Below are 27,318 nucleotides of genomic sequence, written 5' to 3'. Positions count from 1 at the left end.
TAATAAAAAACACCAGGTATTTTATTTTATTTTCCCAATTCATTCTATTCTTCTTGAGCAAGTCCAAGAGAGTAGTCTCTTTACAGCAAGGATGGGGGAGTTTTTTTCTTTTAAAAGCCATTTGAATATTCATAACATCATTTGAAGATCGTACAAAATTATCAACTTAAAAATTAACACATAATGTTACTCTGGAAAAAATTCCCAGGTTTATTGAATTTTGAATCCTACTGGCAGTTGCCTTGGCAGGGCCAGACCAGATGTTTTCACAGACCATATACAGCCCTTGGATAAGATGGTCCCCACCCCCTGCTTTAGAAAGAAGCCTTATTCTTCAACAGTAACACAGCCTGAAGAGCCACTGCACACATTTTTTAGGGGAATGCAAAATTTTCACTAACATTTTTATGAAAATATAAATTTCAGGCATTTCAAAAGACATTATGAATGTTTCCTTTCTCTTTGTAGAAGAAAACATCTATTATGAAAGTCTTGCAAAAACTACTTCTTAACATTAGGATTAATTAATGTATTACTGATTTAACATTGTTTTACATAATTATAAAATTTTAGGAGTATAATTTCATACCTATCTGTGTGTGTGTGTGTGTTTGTGTGTACAATTCACTGCAAGCTCCATCAAAGTTCCTGTGCCTGTCCAACCTACTTGCCTCACTCTAACTCCACTATTTTATTGCACGTAAGTGCTTGATATTTTTCCCTCAAAACCTATAAACATCACTTAAGAAAGGCTTAAAAAGTAAGAGAGCTCCTGAAAAAAAAGGATAAATAAATTACCCATGACACACATGTAAATTATTTCATAGAAATGAGCTTGGAGGTGGGTGGTGGTGCACACATGTTACACACATCAAGCACACATGTTACCATGCACAAAGACCAGGGTTCAAGCCCATAGTCCCCACCTGAAGGAGGTATATTTCGTGAGTGGTAGAGCAGTGCTGTGGATATTTCTTTGTCTTTCTCCTTTCCCTCTCAATTTCTTCCTGTCTTTATCCAAATGAATAAAAAAAAAAGAGAGAGCGAGAGAGAGAGAAAGAAAGAAATGTTGTGCTTGATAGTTGGAAGGGGCCCTCAAATTTACCAGTAAAAACTCTTTGTTTTATATATAAGAAAACTGAAGCTCCTTAGTATGTAAAGTGATAGGCCTTTACTATTATCACCTCCAGTAATTTATTGATTAGGATGGGCACCCAGACATCAGAAGATTCATTGAGTCCCAATGATAACTCCAAGAAACTTTGAGAACTATAGTTTGAGAATCTGCTCTGTTTTATTATTGCTATGAGGATGAGCTTTTCATGTTTAGCACTTACCACTTCATAAAAAGTAGAAGCATGATTAAAGGAGACAATTTATAATAGTAGGGAAAAATTTGCAATTCCAGAAGTTACTATTTTACTATAAAAAAATTCTAAACATTTACAAAAGAAAATTCAAAGGAAGCTGCATTTTTTAGACCATGTTAGGAAAGTTACATAGAGTCAATGAACAAACAACAAACATCGTCAAACATCTCCGTACCATATTAGTACCATCCATGGAAATCTAGTTAGACATTACAGTTGGTGTGCTTAGTACCTGAACACTAATTCGGTGCCCTCTGCTTCACCGTTTGCACATACAAATATAAAACATTGGTATTTTTACAAAACATAAAATTGTTGGCAGTGAGCTCTAAAGAACACTATCTTGTTAAGAAAATAAAACTTAAATTAAAATATGAGATAAGTCAGCTGCCGGTCAATATTAAAGTTAAATTTTCCCAAGATGCATTTCTTTTTAACAACCTGTCTAAGCAACACTCTAATTACTGTGTACTAGAAAGTGCTGCTATTACAAGAAATCTTGCTCTGGCATAATTTTATTTTACATATATACAGATCTTGTTATTTTATGTACACATCAAGGAATTATTCTAGTCACCACATCTCAATGATAGTGCCTATTTTTTAAGTAGAAAGTTTTCCTTTGGCTTCTTGCTCACAGCAAGAACAGGCAGCCATTATCTTCTCCTATCCACTCCCTTCCCAAATAGTTCATTACATTCAAATAAGTCCAGACTCTCAGCTTCTTTATCTCATGAGATGATGAACAGTACTAAAAATTTGGGCTGAGAAGTAGTCTCTCTGGTTGAATATTTCAAACATTAGTTAGTTACACTTTTGATTTCTGAGCTTCTACGAGACTGTAGGATCCTTTCATGTTGGCTTTCCTTGCGAAGTAAATGATCATTCCAATGCCAGGTATTATTAAAGAGGATATGCAGTAGAGCACGAGAAGCTCAGGAGAAAAATAGTCCTTATTTCCCTTTCCTAGAAAATGACAAAATGGGTGCAATTAAAGTCTAGGACAAAAAGAAATTATTTAATAATACTAGTTACATGTTTTAACAGTACGACTAGTTCTCTAAAGACAGGTGTATCAAAGCAGCAATAAGGGCAAAGAGAATCCAAAATGTGCATTTCTTGGAATTATCCAATTAATCAGTTCATAGGTGCTATGATCACAATAGGTGTAAAGATGACAGATGCTGACTTACTCAAACTTGGATTCAAATAGTTGTAGAATGAAAGGAAGGGTGTAGTTTGCAGGGGTGGGGTGTGTTGACTTCGCAGAGCAGGAATTGTTGAAAAAATGCTTTGAGAGATATCAATATTTACCTAAGAATTAAGTCTTATTCATCTTAACTTGTAATGACCAAAAAGAAAGAAAGAAAGAAACAAACAAACTCTTCAAGAAAATTCTTGTAACTTCTAGGGGGCAGGCACTGTAGTAATGGAAAGAATTCTTCCTAATGACTTTTTATAGCTAAACCAATAACTTTGTAGTTTCTATCTCCAAAGTAGACAGTATTAATCTATCATTCTAGTTGAGCATGTATGTCAGCTCTTGATAAATTTAAGTCATTTGTATAGTATCAGGTGTCAGCTTAAATGCCATTTACTCAGAGGTATTCCCTGCTCCATCACCTCATCATCCTAAAGTGAGAACCCTAATAAACTTTTTCAAACTACTACCCACTGTCTTCATAGCTCTTATCACAGTTTGTATGCACACATTTATTTATATGTTTACTTATTAAATCCAGTTTCCTTCACCAGACTGTTAGTTACATAAAGGATATCTCTGTTTTCTTTTCAGACTATTACTGAATAGTCAATCCTTATCCTTGTTTAGAGTTGTGGGCATCCAATAAATATATATTTTTTATATTTACTTTCTTTATTCCCTTTTGTTGCCCTTGTTGTTTTATTGTTGTAGTTATTATTGTTGTTGTTATTAATGTCATTGTTGTTGGATAGGACAGAGAGAAATGGAGAGAGGGGAGGAAGACAGAGGGGGGGAGAGAAAGATAGACACCTGCAGACCTGCTTCATCACTTGTGAAGCTACTCCCCTGCAGGTGGGGAGCCAGGGGTTCGAACCAGGACCCTTATGCTGGTCCTTGTGCTTTGTGCCACTTGTGCTTAACCTGCAGCGCTACCACCAGACTCCCCCAATAAATATTTTTACTAGTAAGATATTTTTCTTGTCTCCTTCATTTTGACAATTAGCTAGAAATTAGGTAGAGAAGGAAATAACATACAAAGTCTTAACATCTAAGGGATGGTTTGTGGCACATCTGGTTGAGCGCATGTTACAATGCACAAGGACCCGGCTTCAAGTCCCCGGTCCCCACCTGCAGGGGGAAGCTTCACAGGTGTCTCTCTATCTCTCCCCCTCTTTTTCTTTTCTGGATGTCTCTACCCACTAAATAAAGACAATATCAAAAAATTAAATATATATATATATAAAAATCTTAATATCTACTAAACACCACTGACTGCAACAATACTATTTAACATCTTAGACTTTTAAGAACATCTGAAAAAGATAGCATGGCATTCATTTATCTTATGTATTGTTATTCCGCACATCATTAGTGTTCTTACAAGTATTAAAGTTTTTTATGTGATGTGATATATATATATACACATACATATATGTCATACATATCATATATATTCATATATATGTCTCAGCCCTAGAAGAAATGAGTGATTTGACATTGATTATGACCATTACATTTTCTCTAGAGGCTTCTAATCAGTGGAGGTCAACCAAACAGAAAAGAAGCATATATGGGAAGTGAATTTACTTAAATTATGAAAGTTAAAAATCATGTCACTTTAAATATAATGAAAATTGCCTCATTTTTCTACTTTCCTCTGTTCAGTGGGGATAGTCAAGATATAACAGTATTACTTTAATGAAATGTCCAATATAATAGTTGTAGCTAAGCATCAATAGTGATGACTTGATGGGCAGTGGTATTTGTGTCCTTATTATTATTTGCTTTTGTCTTGGTATGGTTTGCTTTGTTTTCACCAGAACATTGCTCTAGTCTGGTTTATGATGTTGGGGAAGGAACCTGAAACTTCAAAGCTTCAGGCAGGAAAGTATTTTGCCCAACGATTATGCTATCTCCTTAGCCTTTTACTCTTTTCTTTCTTCTTTTTTGTTCTCTCTCTCTCTCTCTCTTAGGAATGTAGAGGTTTTTTAAAAATGTATTTATTTATTTTTTTATGAAAGAGAGAGAGAGGGAGAGAGAGAGAAGAAGCACTGTTCAGCTCTGGTTTATGGTGGTGCTGGGGATTGAACCTGGGACCTCAGAGCCTCAGAGGTGAAAGTCTTTTGCATCACTATTACGAAGTAAAGTTCCCTTTACTATTTTCTTTTCTATTTAATCATTTTTTTTTGTATGTGTGGTTCAGTTTTCCTCTCAAGCATCTGTGACAAAACACACAAAAAACACATAGAGCAATCTTCAAGTACAATTTTCTACTAGCTGTATAGTAAATAATAAAAGTATTAGTAGTATACTAATATAAACTATGCTATTGTTTATAAACACTGAAAATCCTGCAGATTCCCAATTATTTCTATCACTGGAATACTTTCAAGGTAAATAAGACAAAATAAAATAAGTGAATAATCTCAGTTGAATATGAATAAAGACTAATTTAAAATATCCAGAACATTGGGCCAGCAAAATAGCTCACTTGGCGCTCATTTAGTAATAAACAGATTACAGTTTCTAATGTGGTTCCTCACTAGACTTAGGAAACCTCTTCAATGTGCTATCTTTCTAATTCTCTACCTATGTCTGTCTTTTTCTCTTTAGGGAAAAAAATTCAGAAAACACTGGAATTTTTGTCTCCATTTATATGTAATTATTTTAAATCACATTATATATGGAAAGACTTAGGAAACCTCTTCAACATGCTATCTTTCTGATTCTCTACCTATGTCTGTCTTTAGGGAAAAAAAATCCAGAAAACATTAATATTTTTGTCTCCATTTATATTTAATTATTTAAAATAACATTATATATGGGGGTGAGTTTTGAGCTAAAGGTTTAATAGTCTTTGTTTAAGTAGTCAATGAAAATGATAAATACATAAGTTAATAATTTGATAAAATAATTAGAACAGACAACAATATGGTAAAGAATAAGCTGAAAATGGAGTTTTATAAAACTCCATTTATAAACATGTCATTTATAAAAGAACCATTAACTAAAAGCTATTACAGAAAATACAAGAAATTTAATTTTCTGAGGAGGTCTAACTAAGTGTGATGATGACATATGAAATACTAAAGAAAAAAGGGGGGATAAATACATTTCAACCTACTCATAACCAAGATTTCAATCTATCCTGAATCATACTATATACACCCCTGTGTCATTCAGAGTGGCATGCTACAAAATAAATGTTCCTTTTTTTTTTTTTTGAACACATAGTACCTTCGTACCTTTGCTGATTAGATAAACACTTTTCAGGATAATCTCTGCAAACCGGTGACTAAAAGTTTTACATGTAATAGTAATATTTTCCCCTTCTTTCACATTTCTATATGGATGTATTGATATTTGTGTGTTCCAAGGGGGCATTATGAAGACTGAAAACGCATGTTTTCAACCTTGAGAAGTCGGATCAGGTGATTAAATTTCTACTTGTTTTCTGACCTAGTTTCAATTTTTCTTTACATCGCTTACTAATTCTAACAAGTGCCATGGGCTCTTCAGATTTGACATTTGCTAGCGTTCCTATAAAATCATGTTGAGTGAAATAAGTCAGAAACAGAAGGATGAATATGGGATGATCTCACTCTCAGGCAGAAGTTGAAAAACAAGAGCAGAAAAGAAAACACAAGTAGAACCTGAAATGGAATTGGCATATTGCACCGAAGTAAAAGACTCTGGGGTGGGTGGCTGCGGAGAATACAGGTCCATGAAGGATGATAAATGACATAGTGGGGGTTGTATTGTTAAATGGGAAACTGGGGAATGTTATGCATGTACAAACTATTGTATTTACTGTTGAATGTAAAACATTAATTCCCCAATAAAGAAATAATTTTTAAAAAATCCAAGTAGGAATTCCAACACACAATGAGACTCACTCATACAGAAAATGGGAAATTTATTAGTAAAAATTGACATAATCTCCATATGACAATGAATAAAATCATCATATCCTTCTGTATACACTTAGCAGGGGCTAGGAGATAAAAAGGACCTTAAGTTTTTCTGTGAGACCACAGCCCCCCATCAATTCTCTCTCCTCCAGAGAGGGTAGGTAGGGTAGATAAGGGAGCTGGGGTTTTTGAGTAGATAATGGACTAGAGAGTCTTTTATATGTTTTTCACCACCAAGATTGCTATTCCTGATTATTAACCTGAAAAGAGTCAGACTAGAAAATATGAAGCTACTCTATGTTCAGAGACTAACATTTTGTTCAGGCAGGAGGGCAAAGATTCTAGAGAGACCCTTTATTTCTGTGTGTCAATTGTCAATCCTACTTCTTTGGATTCCCTAATGGAAAGCTTTTGAAAATATGTTTGAACACTTACAAAATACAAGACCTCAGAGACCAGTGATGAATTGCCAACCTTGAAAAAGCAAATAGGAATTTTATACTCACCAGTGATTAATGTCAGTTTCCTGACTAAACTCCATAGGACAGAACAGGTGTGCATTATTATTTTAGGAAACATTAATAACGACAAAAATATGAAATTCAATTCCATCCTGCCAACTCATTCGTCTAATACTATACATTCTCTACAATCCACCAAACCTTTGGCTTATTATAAGAAATAATAATAAACAAAAATAAAAAAAAACTTACCTTTAACATCAAGTGTTAGACTTCTTAATTGCAAGCCAACCTCATTTTTAGATTCACATTCATATACTCCTGCATCCTCTAACTGGGCCTTGTGGATGGTATAAGCACCATCTGTAGACTTTAGCACTGTGTCTCCTGTCTCTGCCTTTTTCTTCAGGATTATCCAAGTTTTGGGAGCATTTCCACAAGTACAGGAGATAATGACAGTTTCTCCTTCCTTGACACTCTCAGAAGGAAAAGCTGTAAGTTGTATGTCTTTTGGAGTATCTGTAAAGAGAATTATAAAGACAATTCTTATCAAGTGATATATAAACCAATTCCATATTCATTTAATTCTAGCAATAGTGGCTGTCAAGGAGTTGTTTTTGCTTTTATTTTTGCATTAAATGGTTAGAGGGGAAAATTTAAAAGTATTTATTATTTATTTAAGTATTTATTGGGCTATTATAACTGATCATATTTTAAATAAGAAGGTATGTCTTATATTTCTCTCAAATTCTTTTTTTTTGTCTTCTCTCAAATTCTTTAGTGTAATTCTTTGCCCAGCCCAGCCAAAGAACATGCATTCATAAATAGCTCTGGAATTCAAATGTGGAATAGAATATTTTTGTTTCACTGTTATGCAAAATTTCTCCTCAAAGTAGGAAGGTCATTATAGGCTTCTGAATTTTGAGTTGAACTCTTCCAGAGTAAGATGAAGTTGTGAAAAGATAATTTTCTTCCTGTTCCTAACAACCACAAATATTATTTACTAGTTGTTTAGCACTTGGAAAAGTAAATAACATGAAATATCTGTATTAATACACAACCTATGAGAGCAGGTACCATATCACTGCTTTACAAGTAAGATTTTCATTGAGTTAATCCCTTTTGTGACTTAATTTGTTATTATTTTTTTTTTACCAGTCAAATTTACAGCATCATGACATTCATTCTAAGGACTTTAAGGTAGTGCACTGCCCTTCCAAGATTCTGCCTTTAAAAATACCATTCATCTGGTGTTTATGTACACTCCTAGCAAAATGTAGACATATAAATCAGTAGCTAATTAATATGAGAGGGGGAAATCAATTGTATGTCTCAAAGTTTCTCAAAAGACAAACTGAATCTTTTTAATATATAGGCTATGTATTTGATATGCGGACTCTCTCAAAAGCCTAGACCAAGTAGATGAGAAGCTTCCAATAGCACAGCTATATACAAGATACTGGGTACTGTCCAGCAAACCATAACAAAGGGACTTTTCAAAGTTAACCCAATTAACAAATAATGTGATGATAATATTAACTATTGAGTGTCTTTTTGAACCCTAAGACAGCAGGAACCTCACATCTTCACTATAGAGCCCCTACTTCCCCCAGTCCTGGAACCCTTGGATAGGGCCCACTTTCCCGTATGCATCTCTCAATCCAAACCAAATAACATTGCATCTGCCGATCACAACCTAACCAAGGCAACGATTGCTACCTCAACATGCTTCACCTCAGAATGTATCCAGAGACTTCACGTGTGGAATGACAACCCTTCAGCTTCATTACTCGGGTGAGACCTTTCCTTTAATAGTACACTCTAATTTCATCTCAGGTAGTTCACTTTCTAACAAAGTCCCATAACCTAGATATACACCAGTTTCTGTGAGAGAGAGCTTATGTGCACACGTATCCATAAACTACTGCAAAATATATACCTGAAAGCAGGACTACACTAGAGTTTGCAGTGAGTACCTCCCTAACACTTCCTCTCCACTATTCCAAGCTTGGGATCCATGATTGCTCAACAAATTGTTTGGCTTCATATGTTAACTCTGTTTTCAATCACCAGGTTCCAGATGCCACCAGGATGCTGGCTAGGCTTCCCTGGATTGAAGACCCCACCAATGTGTCCTGGAGCTCAGCTTCCCCAGAGTCACACCCTACTAGGGAAAGAGAGAGGCAGACTGGGGGTATGGACCGACCAGTCAACGCCCATGTTCAGCGGGGAAGCAATTACAGAAGCCAGACCTTCTACCTTCTGCATCCCTCAACGACCCTGGGTCCATGCTCCCAGAGGGATAGAGAATGGGAAAGCTATCAGGGGAGGGGGTGGGTTATGGGGATTGGGTGTTGGGAATTGTGTGGAGTTGTACCCCTCCTACCTTATGCTTTTGTTCACTAATCCTTTCTTAAATAAAAAATTAAAAAAAAAATACCATTCATCAGGGGCTGGGTGGTAACACAGCAGGTTAAGCGCACATGGCGCAAAGTGCAAGGACTGGAGTAAGAATTCCTGTTCAAGCCCCTGGCTCCCCACCTGCGGGAGGGAGAGGGGGAAAGTCGCTCACAAGCAGTGGAACATGTCTGCAGTTGTCTATCTTTCTCTCCCACCTCTGTTTTCCCCTCCTCTCTTGATTTCTCTCTGTGCTAACAACAACAACAACAACAATAATAATAACAACACTGATAAGCAAGGGCAACAAAAAGAAAAAAAATAGCCTCCAGGAGCAGTGGATTCATAGTGCAGGCGCCAAGCACCAGGTATAACCCTAGAGGCAAAATAAATAAATAAATAACAGACCAATCATTGAGATGAGGTAATTAAAAAAAAAAGTCACTAATACCTTAGTGGAAATAATGCCAAGAGGTAAGAGAAAAATGACAGCCCTAGTGAAGAAAAAGGGCAGAAACTATAGAAGGGAAGGTATAGAGGCAAATTCAAATTGATCATTTCACCCTTTAGCACAAAATTACCGGTGGATTCAGTCTATTTCAAACTGTCTTGTTACCAGTCTTGGCTCTCCAAGAGGTGGAAGGGGGGAGGGGCACTGGATCTGATAACCGAGTACATTCTAGTGACTGCCATTTAGCTGAGGAACAAGAGGACACTGCTACAGCTAATCTTATTTGAAGAATTACAAAACAAACAAACAAACAACAACAACAAAAACCAGACTGGTTTATTCTGCAGATCCAGGTGAGAAAGGAGGCTGGGCATCTAAGTCTCCATAGTGGAACAGGATGAGGGCTTGGTGGAAGAAAAGATGTACTGACACCTATCTTGGGGAAATGTGGAAATGCACTTTCATGACAGCATTCAAGGAATAATATAACATCCCCTTAATAAGCTGATACTGAAACTGGAAAAACAAATTAAATGGCTTCGTAGTTTTCTGAGCAAATCTAGCAGGCTTCTTAGGAGATTAGCAGTCAGAGTCTAAATTCTGTTAGATTGGTTTGAATCCTAAGTAACTCCCAAATACATACAAATCTCTTCTTGTTCTTATTTCAACATTGTGATCTTTGCCACAGAAGTAAAATAAACTTTTGGCAGAGTTCTTATAACCAGTATCCTCTTTGAGGCTAGAATAATTTCAGCATAAGTGGCTTCACATGATTGATGAGACAGGCTCATTCTACTATCCTTTCCAATGATAGCAAACCTCATGAGCTAATTCAAAACCTTCTATTCAGATTTGAAAACAAAAATATATTAGTTCCCAGGGTTAGGGGGTGGCACACATAGTGAAGTTCACAAGTTACCATGTACAAGGACCCAGGTTCAAGCCCCTGGTTCCCACATGCAGGAGAAAAGCTGCATAAACAAGCAGTGCTATAGTTATCTTTCTGTGTCTCTCTCCCTCCCCTCTCTATGCTCTTCCCTCTCAATTTCTCTCTGTCTTGTCAAGTTAAATAAAGTTAAAAAATTAATTTTTTTAAAATTTCCCACAGGGTGAAGTTTGGGCTGGGTGTGCTGTACTGCAGTAACACAAAGGACTTTCACTAGGGAGAAACAGGGACTTAGAGGGCATAGAAGATTCAGTCCACAATGACGAAGAAGGGTTTGGGTTGAGTGGTGTGTAGACATCTATCACGGGAAGATAAAACACTTTGCTCATGTATAAACAACTGTCCTGTAAGCCATTATTTCCCCAATAAAATATTTAGGAATAAATTGTTTTCATAGAAGACTCAAAACTGTTAACACAACTAACAAAATATTAGCATTAACAACTCATTAATGACACTTGGCTTACCTTGGATAATTAATTCAACTTCCTTTCTATTTCTTCCAGCCAAGTTAACTCCTTCACACACATAAGTACCAGAATCTTCTGTTTTTGTAGAAGTTAAGGTAAGAGTCGTATTCTCAGAAAGAGGCTGTAGATTCCCATTGTTTAACTTCCTGCTCCAAACGATTTTTGGAGCTGGAAGGCCATCACTAGAACATGTCATATTGACAGAACTGCCTTCCTCTAATATGTTGGAGGGGCTGACCAGGATTCTTGTATCCCTGGGAGAAACTAAAAAAAAAAAAAATACAGGCATATTAATTTGACCTTCTCTTACTTATCAAAGTTCCAACAAGTTTTTAAAAAACAGGTTACGAATTCAGTTTATAAACCTTGATAACAGCCAAAGGAGATTTTTGTGTTCATTTACTTTAGCAGACACTGAATAATAAAGGATAGAATATGGACACTTCTTGGTATTACATTTTCTAATGTAAAAAGGTTCTTCAGAAATGCGCTTATTACCCAAGCATAGACAATGGTAGCATGTATTAACATTTATGTTGTATTTAAATATGACCATACATTATTTGAATCTCTTATGAAAAGGTAGAATCTATTTTTCTACCCCATGAATCCAGACTAGCCAATGGACTTGCTCTGAGCATTACAACATAGAAGAAGTAAGACTGTAGAAGCAAGACTCCCACACCTAGGCCCTAGGAACCTATTTTTGCTATCACCCTTTTGAAATGCTGTCCTCTGCTAACTAAATCTGGATTGTCTTTCTTGAGAGTAGTACATGACACAGAGAAGGGGCAATTGGGCATCCCAGACAAGGCTCTTCATGTGAGACAAGCTGAGGCCAGCCTCCCTTCACTGACATACCAACTGCCTAAAACTGCACAAATGAGTTCCTTTGATCAAAAGGACCGTCCATTTGATCTCTTTCCAAATTGCTAACTCATAAAATTATAAATAAATTAATGGTTATTATTTTAAGGACCTGGGATAATATGTTATGATATTTTCTTTTAATATTTTTAAAATATTTGTGTTTTTAAATATTTTTATTTAATATTTTAATCATTTAAAATATTTTTTCCTCAGAGCACAGCTGAGTTCTGACTAATGGTGGTGCAAGGAATTGAACCTGGTACCTCACAGCTTCAGGCACAAGAGCCCTTCTGTATAATGCTTGTGCTATCTCCCCTGCCCCTGTTAATAATTTATTTTTTTAAATAAATGTAGTAATGAGTACCCTCATGCTAACTGTAGCCTGGCAGCCATGTTAAAGAAATGCACATCAAATTGTGGAGACATTACACCTTTACTTACCATTAACATGAAGGGTTTGTGTACTCTGCCTTTGTTTGAGCTCAAATTCCATTTCATCAATATGTAGCTCAGCCTGACAAACAAGAACTTTTCCAGTATCTTCAGTGGAGGGAATGAAGGTTATTTCCAAACTCTTGCTCTCCAGGGATTTTTTTCCTACATCCTCCAAAAAGATTTTGTTCTTCATAATACTCCCCTCCTTCAATAATTTAATCTCTAGCCGGTCAGCAGGGTACACATTGGGAACGCTGCAGTTTACAGTAGCTTGATTTCCATCTACCAATGGATCACTCATCTCAATTTCTGGGTCTCTAGGAAATGCTGAGAATACCAAAGGAAAAAGACACTTTTTAAAATTTTTATAGTATTTGATGGAAAACAGAACTAGTAGATATTAAATGCAAAATGTCTCAAAATGACAACTTTAATTCACTTAAAATAGGGTGTTCACTAATATGTAAATACCATCACTAGGTGGAAATCTTTCTGATGTTGAAGTAATTTTGGAAACATGAGTACTTAGCATGTTAAGTCATCAAGTAATAGATAAGCTTCCTATTATTCTCTTAGTGATGCAATCTCTCTTACAGTCAAAGACCAGTCATTTTAAAGGACACATTAACTTCCATCACCTTATTTAAAACCATGCATTTTAAATGTTTTAAAATATGTTATATAAAACCTGGACTAGAGTTGGTGGGTTGCACCAAAGTAAAAGACTCTGGGGTGCGTGGCGGGGAGAGTCCTGGAAAAAGATGGCAAAGAACCTAGTAGGGGTTGTATTGTTATGTGGAAAACTAAGAAATGTTATGTATGTACAAACTATTGCATTTACTGGTGACTGTAAAACCTTAATCCTCCAATAAAGGAAAAAATGTTTTTAAAATACTATATAAAGTACTGAATATTTGCATGTGCCACTCCTTTAATATTCACTTTTCAGTCTTCAAATTAACCTAATAAAGTAGTTACCACTTCCCTTATGTTACAACTAGAAAAAATTAGTGAAAACATAGTTACAGCAAAGGAAACTTAGAAAATTTGTAAAGACTCAGAGGCTTTCATTAGGCACCAGAGCAAAAAAGTCACTGAGTTAAGCTAGGAGCTCAGATCAGACCCCTATTTGTCTGAGGCCAAAGCCCAGATTTAATTTCACAGAGCCCTACAGTCCCTCAATATCAAACAATATCCAAAGGAGAGTTTTCAATTCAGATATGTTAATTTCTAGTGGCCAAGTTCTCAGATAATGCTTATAGTTAAGAAAAAAAACCCAACAAACTCCAATATAGATTCAAAATAATATTCATACTGCATCCGGTGTAATTCTGTAAAAGTGAGTAAAGTGAGGTTAAAATAGCTATCAGGAACAAGAACACTTTTATTTTCTTAGCAAAATACTGTTTAGCTGACAAATTCTCTAACAGTCCCATTATGCAGTAGGACTTCACTGCTGGTTCTCATTTTTGTTGGAAATGTGCCTACATCAGCACATCTTGGATGCCGGGTAATATGATAACACAATAAAATTTATCTGTCTTTTGAGAGATTCAAATCTCTTTACAGACATACTTCCATTTATTCTGAACTAACTCCTGAGAGGTAACACAAGTTTGGACAGTGTAAACCTCTATACGTGTTCTCTTGAATTCTGTCAAATTAAGCAAGGCAGAGAAAGCTTCTTAAAGAAATAACTTTGTGGCCATTTCACATATTTTATCTTTCATTCATTGTAAACGGAGGAGGTACTCCAACAATGATAAATTTGTAGTTATTAGAGGTTATAAAGATTTTTCATTTTCATGGAACCAGGGCCGCACCGACACATAGTTTCACTACTCGAGGCTAATTTTGCATGCAGAGAGAGGGAGAGACACCACAGCCCAGCTCTTCTTCTACTGCTATTGGCACCTCCCATGTGGTACTGCGGTCTGGATGGAACTGGACCATAATCATGATGAGGTATTTTCCCTACCTGAGGAGCCACCTCTCTGGTCTTATAAGGTGATTTTATTCAGGTGACAAAAGTAGCAAAAATAACTGTAGTGTATCTATTCCGTCATTACTAAGATCTTGTGTTGTCTACTTGTTCTGCTTTTCACCTGGGCTGCTTTTACTTATTATTACCCGTGTCAATTTAATCCCCTCATTTCAATCTTTTTTTTTTTTTTTTTTTTAAGGCTCTCTGTCATTCCATTGACTTTTTTCTCATTTTCTCATTGACATTTTTCAAAATTGTAGGCTCAGGCTTCCCCTCTAACTCAAATAGTTTAACAGCCACTCCCACTCAGTTGAACAGACACTGATTCCCCAATATTGCTACACACACACACACACACACACACACACACACACACACACACACACACACACAGCAGGTGGAGTGAGCATACAACGTGTTCAGGTACATCAGGACAGAGTATTAGCAAAGCACAAACTGAGGAAAATGAAAGCTTGTTATATGTCCTATTCACTGAAGATTTAGGCCAATTAAGTTACATCATAAACTCTGGTTTACATTTAGAACTCTTTTACAACATTCAATTTCCTCTCTAAACACACGAATCTCTGTATATCACAGGTTTGCATTCTGTTTCTCCTGAAGGAAATGGGGGAAAAAAACAGTAGACAATTCTGAAAAGCACTTACAGTAGAGCTCCACCTGGATTCCCTTTTCCAGTTTCTTACGCCCACATGTCACGGTGCACAGGTAAGAATGTTCATTCTCAAAACTCACTGAGTTCAGGGTCAGTGTGGACTTGGTCCCCTCACTTCTCACCTTCCCACTCAGAGGACTGTCAATCTGGGTTCTCCAAGAGAAAGACGGAGACTCGCAGCCTGTGATAGCACATGTCAACACGACAGAGTCGCCGATCTGAGCAGAAATCTGAGGTCCAGGGAAGACCTCAACAGTAAAGGGTTTCTCTGGTGGAAAAAAAAAGAGTAAGATAAAAAGAAGATACAAGTTTTTTCTTCTTTTATCACATACCAAATATATTTTCTTTCTTTTTAAATTTTTTAAAAATTACCTTTATTTATTGGATAGAGACAGCCAGAAATCAAGAAGGTAGGGGAAGATAGGGAGAGAGACAAAAAGACACCTGCAGACCTGCTTCACCACTCGCAAAGTTCCCCCCCCCCCCGTAGGTGGGGACTAGGGGCTTCAACTTGGGTCCTTGTACACTGTAACATGTGCACTCGACCAGGTGTGCCACCACCCGACCCCTACCAAATATATTTTCTTTCAGATCTCCTTTTCAGCTAACTTCTGTACCAAGAAGGAACTTCACCTTGGGGCCATCAGGAATAAGCTTAAATCATTTCAGGATAAACTGAAGGTTAGGTAATGGCACACCTGGTTGAGCACATGCATCACAGTGCGCTAGGACCCAGGTTAAAGCCCCTGGTCACCACCTGCAGAGAGGAAAGCACTGCAGGTGTCTCGTGGTCTCTCTCCTTCTCTAGCTCTTACCCTCTACCCAAAAAGACTGCCTGGAATGGTGGAGTTTTGGAGACAATGAGCCTCTAGGATAATGTAGGTGACAAAAAAAATAATAAACTCACAACAGGCCAAGTATTCATTTATTGACAGAATGATTATGGAAAAAAATTGTTCAGATATTGGCATATTTTCATAGAAATAATGTAGTATCTACTCAAATGGAATCCATGAATGCCCTGTAATGGACAATGACTCAAATAATTTAAGGCTCCAGTGTGTCAAGTATTATTTGGTCAACTTTACATATATTATCTCATTTAAATTCACAACTTTATGAACTTGTACCATAAATTTTCCTCCACTTTTTAAAATTTATTCCCTTTTGTTGCCCTTGTTTTATTATTGTAGTTATTATTGTTGTTGTTGTTGATGTCGTTGTTGTTGGATAAGACAGAGAATTGGAGAAAGGAGGGGAAGACAGAAATGGGGAGAGAAAGACAGATACCTGCAGACCTGCCTGCTTCACCGCCTGTGAAGCGACTCCCCTGCAGGTGGGGAGCCGGGGGCTCGAACCGGGATCCTTACACCAGTCCTTGTGCTTTGCGCCACATGTGCTTAACATGTGCTACCACCCGACTCCCTCTTCTCCACTTTTTATTTCTTTTGCTTTTGCTTATTTTTCTTTTTCTCCCTCTCTGTGCTCCCCCAACCTCCAATTTCTTCTGAAGGAAATTTAGACTCAGAAATACTAAGGGATTTAATTTAAATTGCAACTGGCAAAATGAGCACTTGAAATAAGGGGTGGGGGTTGCTTCAAGATTCCAGCTCTCAGTTGCTTAACCAACTAAATCAATCCATCCTCATGTGGAAATAAAACAAGATTTAAAAGAGGTACTGAGAAAAGCTACAAAATATGTCTTCTAATTAAACATTGTACCCAGAATGTACCAGTGCTTAGAGTTTTTGTTCCACGATATAAATTTATACCATTGAAAGACAAATCAAAACCTAAGTGTTAAAAATGTACATTAGCCACCTCTAAAATTTGTTAATGCAATGTAAAATACTGAAAAATAAAGAATTCAGTTAATTCAGGAGGTGAAAACTTAGGTGTGAGGGCAAAGTCCTTATATCGAAGAAAGGTCTTTGACTCCAGTATTGTCCCTGCTGGATATAATGGCTGCTTTGAGATAACTGCATTCTAGGGTAAAAGGGAAACCCAATTCTTAACTCCACTTCCCTGATGAGATGGAGTGGTTGGGCAAAACTAAAAGTGATAGATGAGGTCATGTAGAAAATTCACTAAAATTGTCCTGGCAATAGCAGTCTAGAAAATGGAAACAAACAAACAGAAAACTACCAACATGTAAATAATCCAAGACTACATTTTACAGAGTTCTCTCTCTTCTCCACACAAGAAGTTGTTTGTCTGGTTTATCTAATGGTGATACTGCAGTGTTTTCCAATGAATGCTTTCTTCAAATAACATTAAAAAACAACAACAATTTATACACTATTAATTTTTTGAAAGAGGTCAACCAGAACAATAATCAGTGTATCCAAATTCCTCACACACTAGTGTGAAAGTGGGGAACCATAAAACAAGTCTACTTCCTGCTTGTCAGCTCATTCTTTATAGTGGTGCTGGTAACTTAGCAGCACCTGTGGGAGTCATTCTGCAGTAATTAAATAGCCCAAAGTTAAATTCTCCTTTCAGTATTTAAGATTGTTAGTACCCTGTGAGGAAAATGCAAAGCAATCTTCCCTAATCCTAGAATACATTTCTTTTTCACACTGCAATGCCAGACAGTCTGTTAAAAGGGTGAAGACGTTCTAGGTTGGGTGATTAGCTTTAAGTGCTTTCACTATATATCTCTCAAGATTTCTTAAAAACATGAAGCTCTTCCCTTCCTCTCTCCATTTCTCTCTGTCCTATACAACAACGATGACATCAATAACAACAATAAAACAACAAGGGCAACAAAAGGAATAAATAAATAAAATAAAAAATAAGTTAAACAAACAAACAAACAAACAAAAACCCATGAAGCTCTAATATCCAACTAAATGTATGGATTAACTTGAAACTATTTTTCTCACCTTGCAAATTTAAGTTTCATTCTTCCATAGCTAAAAAATATTGTGTTAGCTATATTTGTAACTTGTTCATTCAACATTTATGGAGGACTTAAGTAACCGGTATCTATTTATGTGGTAGACATACTATACCAACATACACACATATAGTTCCTGATTTAAGGAGCTTACAGTTAAATGGAAAGGCATTTTAAATACATACATTACTTTGGCTCTTACAAAAGATGTAGCACTCAGTAAGGCACATATGTCACAGTATGTTAGGGTACAAGCCCCGGTCCCTACCTTCAGAGGGGCAGCTTCATGAGTGATGAAGCAGTGCTGCAGGTATTCCTCTTTTTCTCTCCCTCTCTATGTCTTCCTACCCTCTCAGTTTCTCTCTCTTTAAGAAATAAATAAATGGGGAGTCGGGCGGTAGCGCAGTGGGTTAAGGGCAAGTGCAAAGCGCAAGGACCGGCGGAAGGATCCCGGTATGAGCCCCAGGCTCCCCACCTGCAGGGGAGTCGCTTCACAGGTGGTGAAGCAGGTCTGCAGGTGTCTATCTTTCTCTCTCCCTCTCTCTGTCTTCCCCTCCTCTCTCCATTTCTCTCTGACCTATCCAATAACGACGACATCAATAACAACAAATAATAACTACAACAATAAAACAAGGGCAACTACTACAAGGGAATAAATAAATAAATAAATAAATAAATGAAAAATAAATAAATAAATAAGTGACCCACAAACACCACTCTTAGGCATTTGTCCAAAGGACACTGAAACACTAATTTGAAGGGGCATATGTACCTTTATTTGCATAACTGCATTATTCACAAAAGCGAAAGATTGGAGGCAGCCAAAATGCCGATTGGCAGATGATTGACTAAAGAAGTTATGGGATATATATTTCATGAAATATTACTTTGCAATAAAAAGACGGTCCTGCGTCCTTTGGAACAACACAGATGAAACTGGAAGTAATTCTGTCTAGTAAAATAAGAGATGAAAGACAACTACCATATAGTTTTACTCATATGTGACATCTAGAATCCTGAAATAAATGAACTTGCAAAGAAAAAATAAATAAAAAGAAAAGAAACCTTTTCTAAAAAATAATAAAATAAATAAGTTTTTTTAAGAAGACTTAAATTATGTATATGTCTGCCTCTTTTCTCTAGATTGCCTGCAGAGCTGTTATCATAATGTTTCCATGTGAGTAGCTCTATGGCAAGCACAATTCTAGAATTCTTAGACGATGGCTTTTATATGTATCAAAATTAACAGTAGTGTAAGCATATCTACAAGAAATATTGTTTATAAACTAAGTAATGTCCAACTTTGTGTAGCCTTATCTGGAATTAGTAGATTAACTTGAGCTTGTCATTAAAAAATGGTCAAGACTTTGCCAGGTGAGAGGAAAGACCATTCTAAGCAGAAGGAACAGTACTGCACAGAGTCAACAAAGAGGCTTTAGAGGCAATTTTTGAACAGATTTGAAAGAGTCTCATATGACATTTTTAAAGAAATGTGAATTTTAATTTATATTCAGTTAGCTTTGGTTAAAGTAATATAAGATGAGTATCTTTTATTTTTTATTTAAGTCAGTAACTCTGTATAAGGCTATCTTGGGGACAAAAATGATGCTGGGCACTCTTGTACACTGTGGTAGAATGGTAAATTGGTCCAACCCCTATGGAAAACAGTATGGAGATGTTTTAAAACATTGAAGATAGTAAAACATTAGTCCCCCAATAAAGAAATTTAAAAAACCATTGAGTTCTGAGCCCCTATTCCATCAGGACCCTGAGACAGAAGAGGAAAAAAGGAAGGTCACTGGGAAGTAGTAATAGGTATAGGTGTGACTTAGAAAGAAAGAGAAGGCAGGACCATAGAATAAATGGAATATATATATATAATGGAATATATATTATCTAATGGGATATATATTATCTAATGGAATATATATTATATAGTGGAATATATATTATATAATGGAATATATGTTATATAATGGAATATATATTATATAGTGGAATATATATTATATAGTGGAATATATATTATCTAATGGGATATATATTATCTAATGGAATATATATTATATAGTGGAATATATATTATATAATGGAATATATGTTATATAATGGAATATATATTATATAGTGGAATATATATTATATAGTGGAATATATATTATATAATGGGATATATATTATCTAATGGAATATATATTATATAGTGGAATATATATTATATAGTGGAATATATATTATCTAATGGGATATATATTATCTAATGAAATATATATTATATAGTGGAATATATATTATATAATGGAATATATGTTATATAATGGAATATATATTATCTAATGGGATATATATTATCTAATAGAATATATATTATATAGTGGAATATATATTATATAATGGAATATATATTATATAGTGGAATATATTATATAATGGAATATATATTATATAATGGAATATATATTATATAATGGAATATATATATATATATATATATATATATATATATATATATATATGACTTTGGGAGAACTACTGAAGTTTCCATTGGAGGCAATGGGGACACAGAACTCTAGTGGTGGGAACAGTGTGGAATTATAGCCCTGTTATCTTATGGTTTTGTAAATCAATATTAAATCACTAAGAAAAAATATTTAAAAAGAAAAAAATGCTTCCTTTTTAGTTATCTTTCCCTTTTGGAAGAAAGGTAAAGGAAGAGAACAAGAGCTTTACGCCTGCATGATTTCACCATTTTTCATGAGTGAGGGACAGACAGAGAGTAAAAGAAAGAGAGAGAGAGGTTGAGAACAGCACAGGAACTTCCTCTAAGTCATGGCTCTCCCATTGGTGCAGGGGCTGGATACTGGACTGGGTAACTGGTAAGGTATATGAACCACCTTGTGAGCTATCTCTCTGGCCTGTAGTTATCTCTTGAAGATTGCATATAACAAATACATTGCACCTGGAATTAACTGATGTTCAATGAATGTTGCTATTTAAGTATCTCTTGGAAGAGTCCAACTGAGAAATGATAAACTAAGGTGTTAGCAAGAGCACTGAAGGTAAGAGGTTGAATTATAGGGATAATTTTGAGGAAGAACCAACTATATATATATATCTATAGCCATATGAATATACCAAATATCAAAAAAGGATATTCCATCAAATTAGTAAGAAGTTTAATAAACTTTATGACTCAGAATTTTTTTTCTTATTAGTTGATTTATTTGATAGAAATTGAGAAGGAACAGACAGAAAGGGAGAGAGGGAAAGCGAGCAAGAGAAATATGGTTATATGGGATTATAACATCAATTTCAGAGTAAGAAGCAGATTCCAAATCTTGGAATCTAGAGTAAGAAGAGAAGCAAACTAGAGGTGGTAAGGGAATATGAATGTTACTGGGCAAAAGGAGACAACAAAGTCAAGGAATATGGTGGTTAGGAAAGATGAAAGACAGATATTTTTCAGAAAAGCAGAGCCATAGACACTGTAGGTAGAATAAGTTCCAAAAATTAAGATGAATATATAATTGTTCTCAAATACATGACCATCAGATATATCATACATAAAACTTAATGGAGCAATTTTGGCATTGAAACTGTTTCACTATTGCTCAAATCCCAGTAACAGAACCTTTATCATTCCTTTTTTACATTCTACTTACCTTTAACAATAAGTTCCACCTCTTCTCTCTGTTTTCCAACCAGATTAACTCCTTCACACACATAAATTCCAGAATCTTCCATCCTCATAGCAATTAAAGTGAGAGTTGCATTCCCAGAGAGGCGTTGAATATTCCCATCATCCAATTTTCTACTCCAGAAAATTTGTGGATCCGGTAGACCTTCACTGGAGCATGTCATTGTCACAGAACCACCTTCTTGTAGACGTTTGGAAGGACTAACAGATATAACCGTGTTTTGTGGTGAAACTGAAAAACCAGGGTACAGTTTTAGTAACCACTAAGCATCATCTGGATCCAACAGGGTTAAAGTATTTTTCTCACAGACTGTATTTATATACTTTCAGAAATTTGACAAACTTACACATCCAAACAAGTATAAAGAATTTCTGGTGAGCCAGGTGGTGGTTCACCTAGCAGAGCAAACATGCTACAGTGTGCAAGGAGCTGGATTCCAACCCCCAGGTGGAGGAGGCTTCATGAGCAGTGAAACAATGCTTTGAGTATTTCTCTTGCTCTCTTTCTCTCTTTCCCTTTCTATCTGTTCCTTCTCAATTTCTGTTTCTATCAAATAAATCAACTAATAAGAAAAATTTCTGAGTCATAAAGTTTATTAAACTTCTTACTAATTTGATGGAATATCCTTTTTTGCTATTTGGTATATTCAGATGGCTATATATACTCAGAAATTAAGAAGACCCCCCCCTAAGAGTGAAGTGGTTCAATTTCCCACACAATTTCCTGTCTCAGCAGCATTCTTGCCAAGTGCTCCACTAAGCTGGATTCAACACTCAAGACAGGAGACAGTCTACTGCTTTATGAAATAGTCCATCTGGGTTTTTTTTTGACAGCTCTAATTATTGGAACATGCCTCCTCTACTGAGCTGAATTTTTCCTCTTTTTAACTAACTATCACATACTGGTCATAGCTTGGTTTCTTAACTTACACAACAGCTGAAATTTCTCTTATATGGGGCAGCCTTTCAAATATTTAATTAGAGCTCTCATTTCCAAATTTTGTATTCATGTGGAAAATTGTACCCTAACTTGACTATTCTCCAAATATTGATGAAAAGCTTTCTATCTCATTCTCTTTTAGTTAACCATGCTGTCATATGCAATACTTGTAAAATATGGTATCTATAGCAGAATGTAATATTTTAGTCTAGAAAAGCACACTAAGTTCATTCCTTCACAAATACTGTAAGAATTCTTTAAATTTTCTGGAATATCTGATATCTTTTCTCTCACCCAATGCACATGTGTACAGGTGTGCTAAACATATGTACCTACACAGAGAGATATAATAAGTATTCACTTTGAAAAATCCTTATTTCATAGAATTTTCTTAATGTTTATAAAATAACATTGAAAATATTTATCATTTGGTACTATTTCCTACACTACACTCAATCTTATGGCATTATTACTCTCCTTTGATAAATTAAACTAAAAAAATTAAGTGGTCGGAGCCAGGTGGTAGCACATCTGGTTAAGTGCACACATTACAGTGCACAAGGACCCAGGTTCAAGCCACCAGTCCCCACCTGCAGGGGGAAAGCTTCACAAGTGGTGAAGCAGAACTGTAGGTGTCTCTCTGTCTCTCTCCCTCTCTACCTTCACCTTCCCTCTCAATTAAATTCTGGCTGTCTCTATCCAATAAATAAAGATAATAAAAAAATGTTTAAAAAAAAATTAAGCGGTCCAAGTTCACACAGTTAATGGAGCCAAAAATTAAGCTCACATGTTCTCAGTCCAAATGCAGTGCCCTTCTTGTTGAATTTGACTATTGACAAATAGTATGTTTTCAATGACTAAGCATGTAAAAGCTATGACCAACTTTCTTTTTTACTTTAGCTGTTCTATTCATTGCAGTATACATACAAGACTAACTCCCCATAAATCCCAGACTGTAACATACTTACTGCCAGTACTTACTGTAAACTTGCAGTTTTTTGGTAGTCTCTCTTTCCTTGGGTTCAAAATCAATTTCCTCAATGTGTAACTTAGCTTGGCAAACAAGATCTTTTCCAATATCTTCATTGATAGGAATAAAGGTTACTTCCAAGCTCTTGGTTTCCAGAGACTTTGTTTGCATTTCCTCTAGAAATTCCTGTGTCTTCAGGTTTTGGTTGCCCTTCAGTAAACTTATCTCCAGCCTGTCAAATGGGTAAACATCAGGAACCGAACATGTGACAGTGACTGGCTTTCCGACCTCCACAGAGTCACTCAAATAGATCTCTGGATCCTTAGGGAAAGCTGCAAAGGTCACGTGAATACATGTGAGTGGGCATTCTGTTCATGCTGTATAAAACCACTTATTGATTTAAAGTAATGCAAACCAAATGCAATGCCTTATTAATATAGTCTACCTACAATAGAATTAATTGTTTAAATAATTTTTCATGGCTCTGAAAGAGTCCAAGAACTGGAATTATTTTTTAGAGAGTTCTTCAGTTCTGATCCTGTGTGTACTAAGGGCTGCATGCTACAGGAGTAAAAGATGGGAGAATAAATTCATGTTCAGTGAACATTTATATGTACTAACTGAGCAATTCATATAGTACAAATGATTTAATTTTATCCTCATGATAACCCTAGTAAAAATAACAATATAATAATTCCATTTTATGCACTTAGAATGCCACTATAAAGAATAATTACCTGGCAAGATATGCCAAGACAGGAAAAGAGCAAATTTAAATTATTGAGTGCAAATGGTGTCTCTGACAGGAATTCATCCACCAGAAAAAAATTTCCTGTGCAGAATTTAGACTCAGGAAGGTAGATATGCCTCCTGAAATACCTAGCTCAATGTCTTTCAGCAGTCATTTAAACTCTTTACTAGTTCAACCCACTAGTGCAACCATCCATTGCCATCTTTGTAAAGATTACTTTTTATTACAGAGCGTGGTAGATGGTAACAAACTGGCTGGACCCAAGACTCTGAAATAAGTTCCAACTCCAAAGAACATTGCAATTAAATGGAAAATGGAGATGTAATTTTTTTAAAGGGAAATCCTTTTATTTATTCCCTTTTGTTGCCCTTGTTGTTTTATTGCTGTAGTTATTGATATCATTGTTGTTATATAGGACAGAGAGAAATGGAGAGAGGAGGGGAAGACAGAGAGGGGGAGAGAAAGACACCTGCAGACCTGCTTCACCGCCTGTGCGCCTCCCCTCAGGTTCGGGGACTCGAACCGGGGTCTTACGCTGGTCCTTGCGCTTTGCGCCGCCTGCACTTAACTCGGTGCACTACCGCCCGACTCCCGAGATAGAATTTTTAAACATCATGAGAGACAGACTGTCCTGAGAAAGACCTTGGGCAAGATAATTAAAGCCAGAATGATCTATATTTGTATTTTTTTTTAAATCTTCAAATTCCTGGGACATGTGAGTGAAGGTAAAGGAACTCAAAAAGTTTAGCTATGTGAGAGAAACATAGTATTTCTCACTTTTCACCAATGATTTCTGTACCTTATACTGTGCTAGAAATGTGTTTATGACCCACACAGTTTGCTCTCGGTAATATAAGAACTTGCTACTTTTTCCTGTATTTACATAAGGGGACTTTTCAAGGAGCTCAGGAGGCTGCACAGACATAAACTATGCATGTACAACCAGCATAATTGAAAACAGCTGGACAGGCACAGTTTCTTGGCAACTAGCAACACATGGGGATTGTTATTAAGCGGTCCAAGGTTACTTGACAAAATTAGGTTCTACCACTATAAAAGGGAAATTATCATTATAAGATAATCAAATTAATTCTTCCAAAAGAGATAGCCATAGAGTTATTTTATTTTTGGAAAGAGATACCAGTAAGGACAGAATAATACTTTTTTCCAGGTTAGTTTCTTAATCCTTTTACTAACTTAGAACTGGATTCAGAGTGAGTTGAGATACATTTTGGCATATTGTTAAACTAAAGATGTCATCCATATTCACGAAGCCATTCTAATCCACTGCATGAATTCTAATTCTTTAAAAATGAGCAGCTGAATGTGCTTTTAGCCACCAAATGAATCTCAAAACCTCTTAAATTGATCTCTACCAAAGTCAAATGAGTAAAATGGGTGCTAGCAGTTTCCTTAAGTCTAAGAGGAAACTTTTTGCACAGAAGCTGATTCTAAATAACACTATTCCTGTTTAATATTTAAATTAGTTTTAAGTGTTAAATTGTGTGAAAATAAATAATGGCAAATTCCTCAAGGATGAAATGTATACATCATTTAGATGTGTGAGCAAGTAATCATGCAAAGAGTATAATCAAATGGGATTTTTAAAATATATGTAAAAAAAAGAATATTAGAGTTCTTTATTTTTCAGCTAAGAGAACTAACCCAGAGTGATAAAGGTTTTGTGGCACAACTGGAAATTCAAGCTAAGATTTAGCTAAGATCTACCTTCCTTGGCTCATTATATCTGACTTAAATGTCCTTTTTAATTTTTCTTTTAAAACAACCTTTAAAAACTATTTTAAAGCAAGAGAGAGAGAGGGAGATGAGGATTCTCTAGAGTACTCACAATAGATTTCCACTTGAATTCCTTTTTCCATTTTCTTAGATTCGCATGTTGCTGTGCACAAGTAAGAGTGTTCATTCTCAAAGCTGACAGGATCCATGGTTAGTGTGGACTTGCTCCCTTCATTTCTCACCTTTCCATTTAGTGGACTATCTATCTGTGTTCTCCAAGAGAAAGATGGAGACTCGCACTCTGTTGTGCTGCAAGTCAGTGAAATGGGGGTACCAATCTGAGCAACAATTTTGTATTCAGGAGAAATCTCGATTTTAAAAGCTTGAGCTGTGAAAGCAAAAAGAGAAAATAAACAGGGTTGATTTGTTACTCCCTATTCTTTGTTCTATTATAATGTCCAAAATACATTAGGCTGATCTCTTTCCTAGACTGCTCTAAAGTTACTGTGAAACACTGGAATTGTTGCCAAAGAAGGTGTTGGAGGCGTCCTCAGTCAGAACTCTCTTTCCTGAGCTTGACGCTCACTTATCATAGTTGTTTTGTGTCTTGATAAGCTTGATCTCATTATCAAGAACAGGAAACTAAACAGATAGACCTCACTTGAGAATAAACACAATTACTTATTTAATGTTGGAAGAAAGAATTCAAAAATAACAAGTTGCCTATTCAACTATGGCAACTTAAATTTACATAGCAATGCAAAATAGTATATCAAAAATACCTAAATTAAGCATTCCCACTGCTTAAAAGTCCTCTTTTTCCTTTCCTTTTTTTTTTTCATTACCCTAGCAAACTGACTGAAGCCAAAATTGGGCCAAAAATGGAATGCAAACATTTGGAACAAATCAAGGAGAACTTACAAACTGCAAACAGCATCCAAAGCATACTTGAAGCTCCAAAGATCATGCTTATCTTCCTAGGCATTTTAAGTTGCTGCTGTGATGAGAAAAGACTGATCCCTCCAATTGTTCTTTCTGTCCCACCTGAAAGTGCCTTCTCAGAGACTTGAGCTCCTAAAGTCACTGAGCCTCAGTGAGGAATGAAATAGAAAGTCTGCTCTTTATAAAGGGTCTTGTTGCCGAAGCAAA

At 35.9% G+C, this 27,318-nt stretch overlaps 1 protein-coding gene across 1 annotated transcript; it reads right to left on the bottom strand.

Annotated features, from left to right (window-relative positions):
- Positions 1–27,318, bottom strand: VCAM1 (vascular cell adhesion molecule 1). Its single transcript, XM_060202144.1, has 9 exons — positions 27,091–27,318; positions 26,282–26,557; positions 23,693–24,013; positions 21,737–22,003; positions 15,168–15,443; positions 12,522–12,842; positions 11,208–11,474; positions 7,199–7,465; positions 1–2,336 (listed from the first exon to the last, which is right to left on the bottom strand). Exons 1-9 carry the CDS (start codon positions 27,152–27,154, stop codon positions 2,179–2,181), a joined length of 2,217 nt encoding a protein of 738 aa, XP_060058127.1. The 5' UTR covers positions 27,155–27,318; the 3' UTR covers positions 1–2,178.

This window comes from Erinaceus europaeus, chromosome 11 (genome assembly GCF_950295315.1).
Source record: "Erinaceus europaeus chromosome 11, mEriEur2.1, whole genome shotgun sequence".
NCBI classification, from domain to species: Eukaryota; Metazoa; Chordata; class Mammalia; order Eulipotyphla; family Erinaceidae; genus Erinaceus; species Erinaceus europaeus.
This window is presented reverse-complemented; position numbering and strand designations above follow the sequence as displayed.

What these genes read in the sequence shown, in the direction of transcription:
- VCAM1 (XM_060202144.1), bottom strand. Translation starts at nt 27,154, where the DNA reads ATGCCTAGGAAGATAAGCATGATCTTTGGAGCTTCAAGTATGCTTTGG. An exon ending in CAAAAAACTGCAAGTTTACA is followed by an intron (nt 22,004 to 23,692) that starts GTAAGTACTGGC and finishes CTGGTTTTTCAG; the next exon opens with TTTCACCACAAAACACGGTT. An exon ending in AGTTGAATTAATTATCCAAG is followed by an intron (nt 7,466 to 11,207) that starts GTAAGCCAAGTG and finishes TTCTCTTTACAG; the next exon opens with ATACTCCAAAAGACATACAA.